The sequence below is a fragment of the Sus scrofa genome, chromosome 9 (genome assembly GCF_000003025.6).
Source record: "Sus scrofa isolate TJ Tabasco breed Duroc chromosome 9, Sscrofa11.1, whole genome shotgun sequence".
NCBI classification, from domain to species: Eukaryota; Metazoa; Chordata; class Mammalia; order Artiodactyla; family Suidae; genus Sus; species Sus scrofa.
In genome coordinates, this window is record NC_010451.4 from 50,945,235 (window position 1) to 50,953,646 (window position 8,412).

The 8,412-nt window shown below is 37.2% G+C and overlaps 1 protein-coding gene across 1 annotated transcript; it reads left to right on the forward strand.

Moving 5' to 3' along the window:
* LOC100518623 (olfactory receptor 10G9-like) lies at nucleotides 6,949-7,900 on the forward strand. Its single transcript, XM_003130007.4, has one exon. It carries the CDS (start codon nucleotides 6,965-6,967, stop codon nucleotides 7,898-7,900), a length of 936 nt encoding a protein of 311 aa, XP_003130055.1. The 5' UTR covers nucleotides 6,949-6,964.

The following is an 8,412-nucleotide window of genomic DNA, read 5'->3' on the forward strand; positions in this document are numbered from 1 at the left end:
CTTGGTAATTCCATGGAATACCTTTGCATATAGTTACATCCAGAAGTAAAAATTACTAGTAAATGACTGCAACCTAATTTGGCCAGGTCAAAACATGTTTGTGTTTTGGAGAAATAATGGCTTGACTTACCCTGTTTAGCAACACTGACATGCTGAGTTTCCTGGTAAGAAAAACTTTTGAAGATGGCAGAGTCATTAATATTAGCTGTTACCTTCTAACCATTTGAAAATACTATTGTACCTCCTACATGAATTTTCTGCATTGCTTCGGCATATATTTACATGTTTTGATTTCTTCACCTCTGTTCACTCCATTCTTAAATATAAGGTAGATTTATGATAGCTTTATGACTGTGTCCATACATCACACAATGTTGAGTTAGATTATCTCAAAACCAGAGATGGAATTGACATCACTTAGAGACTCCAGATTTGGATCTGGATAAAGTATATAATGATATCTTAGAATGACTCCTTTTCTGAAAGGAATGGCATGAGGAAAAAACTTGCATTGAATTAGGTGCTGATGTTGCATGTGTGTAAACATGAGGGGAAGGATGTCTTCAACTAGTGTGTGGAAATGTCATGAATATTTATTGATATACTTGTTTATTCATATACTTTGGCTGTATATCTTTTAAACTCTCTTCCTGTAAGTGGGACTGCTTTTTACTTTAGAAACCAAATTGTTAGATGTTTTTCCATTTACTCTAGCAAATACAGAATAGGGGTAAGGGATCTAGGCTTGACCAGAAAGGTATATCAACCTAGACTTTAGGTCAGAAGCAAGCAGAAATGACAAGCACGTACAAGGGATGATGAATTCAGATGATGATGGTGACAGCACTGGCAACACCGTGTTTTGAAAGGCAGGGCTACCGCACGCCAGCCGTGCTTTGGGGGGTTTATGTTTGTGTTGAAGGTGGACGCTCTGTGCAGCTGAGAGTGCGTGGAGACAGCAGTGGACCCTCAGTAGATATTTACAAGACATAATTTTGCAGTAATTCTGGCTGGTCTTTATCCTCCCTATTCCTTTTACGAGTTTGAGTTTTTGGCTTTGTGGATTGTTTGTTACATGAGTGTGTGTGTGTGGAGGGGTATGTTTTAACTGAAATATAAAACTTTGCTTAGCTTGCTTTTTCCCCTTAAAATATATATTATAGATCTCTATGCAAGCCAGTAGATCAATATCTAATTCTTGTATTTTATGATTTCTTTGTGCATATAAGAAAGCACAAAATTTTAAAAGAATTAGATTATATCATGTATGCTGTATTTTTATTTTTGTATTTTTAATTTTTTGTCCATTTTTCACCACCTCACCCTCAACTCCAGACTAGTTTAATAACCTCACTATATTCATCTGCTGCTTTCTCTATGTTCCTGTAATATACGAATTGTCATTGTTTGAGTTACAAAAATGCCACAATGCTAACTACTGTGCATCACATCCCCACCCCACACTGAAAATGTCTAACGAAAATCCCTCAAAGTTAACTGGCATGGTAATAATTAAATCCTTTTAATAGCTGCTAGATATTTCATGATGTAGCAGTACCATGATTTATTCAACCTTCCTCTTTAGGTATATTCACTTGGTTTTAAATTGTCTTGCCACCATAAACTGTGTCAACACACATGTTTGAATAAATATATTTATGTCCTAGTGCTTTTATTTTCATGACATATATCTCTGGTGTATAATTATTGTATTTCATATACATATATATTATTCATCATATATAGAGGTTGGGGGAGGGATGGATTCAGAACTCGGGGTTGACAGATGCAAACTATCATTGGATAAACAACAAGGTCGTACTCTATAGCACAGGGAGCTATATTCAATATCCTATGATAAAACTATAATAGAAAAATATGTAAAAGAATATGTATGTAAATATAACTGAGTCATAACTGAGTCACTTTGTCGTACAGCAGAAATTAACACAATAGTGTAAGTCAACTATACTTCAATAAAAGGAATGTATACGTATATATATATAAATTTGGTACTATTGTGATTCGTATTCCAAAGAATGTGCTGTAACTACACACATATATGCCAATTATATGTGAGATGAACTTTTTCCTTCATCTAAGTCTGCAATAGATGTTGCTATTTATAACTCGAATTATTATTCTTAATTTGTAAAAGTTCAGATGAATCAATAAAAAAGATTACTATAAAAAAACACAGTTCATGAAAACTAATTTACAAAATAAGATATACTTAAGGATTATTATGGGTTTACTCATGATTATAAAAGCAATGAAAGTTACAAAGGCAATAGAATCTAGTCACTCATTATAAACTTGGAAATGATTATGTATCTTTAGAAAATGCCACGTTAAAACTCTAAAAAAAAAATGTTGGAAATGTAGATGGTTTAAACCACCTGAGGAAAATGGTGGAAAAGATAGTGATGTTGAGATGGAGGGTGCAAAGAGGTGATGATCATTATTCATCTGGATAATTTTAAGTTGACAGTAAGCAGGTAGATGTCAGGAGGGTTCAAATAATAAACACATGGGAAATATATGCATGATTATTAAAAACCTTTCATTAATCTCTTTCTGTTGTTTTTCTGCTCATCAAAGGAACCGGAAAATCCAAGAGTAATCCTATCCCCTGAGACTCTAAATCAAGTTAACCTCCTACCCATCCAGTCATATTAGCTTCCATTTTCTGCACTTAAACTAGTTGAGTCTTTGAAAAGAACTGAACCACTCTTTCTCCCCAAGCAATCACAAGAATATTCGTTCTTGTAGTGGTAACTTGCAAACAAATATCTTAACAGAGCATGTAGAAAGCTTAACATTTTGATTGAAAAAAATGCAGATGAGTTTTATGCCAGAATGAATCCCATTCTGGAAGGTGAGTTGTTAGAAAGGTAGATTTCTCTTATTTACCCTTGTTTTCCTTCTTAAATTTCCATTCAGAGATAAGATACTTGGGGATTGTTGGACTTCTATCTAAAGGTGGTTATCAACGCTCTCAACTCTCTCATATATATATAATATGCACACACATACAAATACAAGTGTGCAGTTGACCCTTGAATAACATAGGTTTGAATTCTATGGTCTACTTATATCCATATATTTTTTTCAATAAATATTTTGGAAATATTTTGAGATGTGTGACAGTTTGAAAAGAATTCATGAGTCACAAGCCTAGAAATAGCAAAAAAAAAAAAATTAAGAAAAAAAGGTATATTATGAATGCAAAAAATATAAGCAGATACTATCATATCTTTACATAGGCATAAGGTGAGTGATATTTAATATAAACTTGATATTGTGTTGGAGTTTTCTTACTGTTTATAACTTGGGTTTCAAAGAATTACATTACAGGACAGTATGCCTTTCTATTGTAATGGAGCAAATTGTACTAGTCCATCATCACAGGTAAGTGGTGTTTTACTTTAAAAAGTAACAATTTTTTAAAAAATTTTATTGGGGTATGATTGACTTACAATATTGTATAAACTTCAGGTTTACAACAAAGTGAATCAGTTATACATATGTATATGTCCATTCTTTTCCCATATAAGTTATCCCAGAACATTGAGTAGACCTCTCTGTGCTATACACTAGTAGGTTCTTGTTAATTATTTTATATATAGTTGTGCGTATGAGTAACAATGTTTTTAATACTGTATAATGAATATAACTGTAATACTGATGCCATAAAATTTTTCTAATAATTCATTGGTGTATGGGCTAAGCTCCTAAAGCAGCCGTATCAATCACACTAGGCTTCTTCATTAAAGCAATCATACTGCTGCTGCTTCGTTATTTTATATATATATTTTGGTCCTTTTTGCCTTTTCTAGGGCCGCTCCCGTGGCATATGGAGATTCCCAGGCTAGGGGTCTAATCGGAGCTGTAGCTACCGGCCTACACCACCATAGCAACGCGAGATCTGAGCCACGTCTGCAACCGACACCACAGCTCACTGGCAACACCAGGTCCTTAACCCACTGAGAAAGGCCAGGGATCGAACCCACAACCTCGTGGTTCCTAGTCGGATTTATTAACCACTGAGCCATGACGGGAACTCCTGCTTCTTCATTATTAATGCATGAACTGTTATAGATGTAAATAAATATGAACTTTTCACTTTACCATTTCATTTCTGATGTCTAGTGTTAGTAATATAACATCTACAGTGTCTTCTGTCATATGGCATTATAGATGTAGGTGCTGACAGATGATTCATTTTGTAAACAGTTGGCATAAAATTATGGTATACATGAATATAGTATAGTACATGCATTTTCTCTTCCTCATGATTTTCTTTATAACATTTCTTTAGCTTACATCATTGTCAGAATACATTATATAATACATATAACGTACAAAACATGTGTTAATCAACTTCTATATCATTAGTAAGGCTTCCAGTCAACAGTAGGCTATTAGTAGTTAAATTTCTGGGGAGTCAAAAGTGATATATAGATTTTAGAGTATGCAAGAGTTGGGGAAGAAGTTGGTGCTCCTAAACCCTGCACTGTTCAAAGTTTAGCTATATATACAATTAGTAACAAGGACCTATGAATAGGTACTGAGTTGCTACAGTGTGGACAGACAAGTTAAGCATTGATACCTCTGATTGATACTCTTGTCTTAAGTCTCAGGCTACTTTGCAATTCAGCTGATGGAAAATTTCATATTTCATCTAATGTGGGCATGATTTAGCCCGGTGATAGATTCCCACTGATAGAGTAGGAATTTTTGAGATAGATTTTTTCCCTTTTTGGAGTTCTGATATCCATATAGGTGACTAGGGTAATTCTGACTTTGTTATTTACTCTTTCATTTGAAGAATAGAGCTTAATGTAGCTTAAGCCATATTGTCTGGAGATAAGATACATTTTGTATGGGCTTTGCCAAGAGCAGAAAACCTCATTTATCTTATGTGGGTGTATCTTTCCTTGAAAAGTAATTAATAACAATCTTAAACTGAACAATACTTTGGATTAAATTAAAAACACCATTTCTGCCTCACTTTCTATTGTACAAAATTTCAACTTTTCTTGACATTAAGATGACATGGACCTTTTTCTCTTATGTTGGTTCTGTTTTTCTGGTCACAGGTAGAAGGTTTCAAATAAGAATCATATACTTGATGGACTTGTATTCACTTTTATGAGAGCATCGTCTGGATTTATGAGTATGAGGAGTGGAAGATGGGGGGAGAGGGATATCTCACAAAGTCTATGTTAGAAAATACTTAGATGTTTAAGATAGAAATATGGATGTTGGAAACCAGCCCCTACCCAGTGACTTTTAGGTGGCAGAACACGCATGACATTTATGTTCTCAGAGTCTCACAAAGGATTGTTTAACATAAGACAAATATGAGGCCAGTGTATGAGGCTTGGTATTTTCTAGATCAAATGGAAGATTGTAGGCATTCTGTATGAAGTTTAGATTCTTAACCTGCCCGGAGAGTATTTCCTATACCAGCAGGTAGAGGTGTTGGTGAGACAGCACTACCAATATCAGTGATGAAACCTTCCTTAAAGTTGTAGCTTTGTAATCGAGAAGTCTCTATAACATGAAGAAAATTTATTCATGCTCTCTCTATGTATAAATTAAATATATTAAATTATGTAAATTTAATATATATTAAATTGTATGTATACCGCAATTCTGTACTACATGGCACAGTGTTGTGTGGTTCACTATACTTTATTGAGCAGTTATTATATGCCAGGTACTGTACTAAATACTTACATGTAATATCCTGCCTAATACTTCTCAGTGAGGTAGATGATGTCATTACTACCAAGTTACATAAGAGGACATCAGAGAATGATTAAGGTATACTTTATTTTATTTATATTTTTAGGGCCAAACCCACGGCATATGGCAGTTCCCAGGCTAGGGGTCGAATTGGAGCTACAGCTGCTGGCCTATGCCACAGCCACAGCGATGTGGGATCCCAGCTGTGTCTGCAACCTACACCATAGCTTGTGGCAGCATTGGATCCTTTAACCCACTGAGGAAGGCCAGGGATCGAACCAGCATCCTCATGGATGCTAGTCAGATTCATTTCCACTGAGCCACGAGGGAACTCCAGGTATACTTTAGACTTTGAAATACTCATTGCTATCAACAAGGAACTTCTGTGTTCTTTAAGTTTCCCTTTAAGTTACTCCATGAATTCTGGGCAGAAAAAAATTCCAAACAGTCCTCAAGATCCCCACCCTCTGCTGCACATTCCATTAAACTGCCTCCCCTATGGACCTATGAATGTGATGGGATATCACTTTTGATTACTTTATGTTACCTTACATCTTGTCAGAGCAAGCCGGATAGAGATTTTTGTGTTGTCTTTGAAGAAGTAAGCTGCCATGTAATTAGAGGGCCCGGTGTCTGGGACTTCACTGGGACCTGTGGAAGCTGAGAGCTCTGCTCCCTGCCCACAGCCAGAAGGAAAACAGGGATCTCAGTTGTAAAGTTTGCAAGGAACTGAACAACCTCCATGATCTTGGAAGAGGATCCTGAGCCTCACACAAGATAACAGACCTAAAGAAATGTGGTGAGAGTTTGAGCAGAAGTCTCATCTTCTGAATTGACTCAAAAACTGTTAAGACAGGAAATTTGAGTTATTTTTTTCCTACTAAATTTGTGGCAATTTATGATACACTAGTATGTGAATGCAATGGATTTCTCCTGCTTTCTTTTGCATATATATATATATATATATATGCGTGTGTGTGTGCCTCTATTTGTGTGTGCATGTGTGAGAGGGGCAGAGAGAGGGTGATGATGAAATCATTCCATTGCTTTTTTTTCAAAGAAGCTGTGTAATAAGCAAAATTGGGTAAAACTCTAGAATTATTTACCGTGTACGATGCAGTTTCTATGCAATGAATTGGTGCTTAGTTCTCAATTCAATGCTGGGTGCTGTTGATATTCTCATAGGGAAAGGGACCAAAAGCATGGAGAAATGACAAACAAGAGCCTAGTGACAACGTTTATCCTAGCCGGCCTTCCCCACCCACCACAGCTGGACACACTCCTCTTTGCAACCTTCCTGCTGATTTACGTCCTCTCTGTGCTGGGGAACCTCCTCATCCTGCTGGTGATCACGGTGGACCCCCACCTCCACACCCCCATGTACTTCTTCCTGACCAACCTGTCCTTCATCGACATGTGGTTCTCCACGGTCACTGTGCCCAAAGTGCTGATGAGCCTGGTGTCCCCCGCAGGCGGGGCTCTCTCCTTTCACAGCTGCGTGGCCCAGCTCTACTCCTTCCACTTCCTGGGCAGCACCGAGTGTTTCCTCTACACGGTCATGTCCTATGACCGCTACCTGGCCATCAGCCACCCGCTCAGGTACTCTGGCCTGATGAGGGGGAGAACCTGTGCCCTCTTGGCCACAACCACGTGGCTCAGTGGCGCTCTGCACTCTGCTGTCCAGACCACACTGACCTTCCGGCTGCCCTACTGTGGACCCAGCCGGATCCAGCACTACTTCTGTGATGCACCCCCCATCCTCAAACTGGCCTGTGCGGACACTTCTGCAGTTGAGATGGTGATCTTTATCAACATTGGGGTGGTGGCCTCGGGTTGCTTTCTCCTGATTGTGCTGTCCTATGTGTCTATCGTCTGTTCCATCCTGAAGATCCGCACCTCAGAGGGCAGACATAGAGCCTTTCAGACCTGTGCCTCCCACTGCATTGTGGTCCTTTGCTTCTTTGTTCCCTGTGTTTTCATCTACCTGAGGCCGGGCTCCAAGGCTGCTGTGGACGGGGTTGTGGCCGTGTTCTACACTGTGCTGACACCCCTTCTGAACCCCGTGGTGTACACCCTGAGGAACAAGGAAGTGAAGAAAGCTCTGCTCAAGCTTAAAGACAAAGTAGCATATTCTCGGGACAAATAAATGCTATGATGTAGATATGCTTATTTTAAAAATGTAGTAGTAAAATAGTACAGTATAGCATAGAAATATAGTATAGTAAAATATATAATTTCAAGATGAAATGTATTATATATATATAGTTCTCATTGTTAAACTTTATACAAACTTTTTTAGGAATATTTGTTTCACAGAGCTTTTTTTTTAGGATTTAAAAAAATCACACATTTTAAAATTTATGATGAACATGCTTATATTTTGATCTATCAATTCATATGTCTGTAACATGTCTTTCACCTTTTTTTTAAATTGAGACATAATTGACATATACCACCATTTTACCTTCTTAAAAAGAAATATTCTGCCTGTAACTAGGATGCTGAAGAGTGAGTTTTTAAGTAACTCAGTAAGTTATTAATAATATGCTCTTTTCTGATTTATGTCTTATGCACACAAACTTGGGAATTTACAATCTTGGAAATAGTATTCAAGGATAGCAACCATTATCAAAAGTCACTTCCTCATGAGAGCTTCTG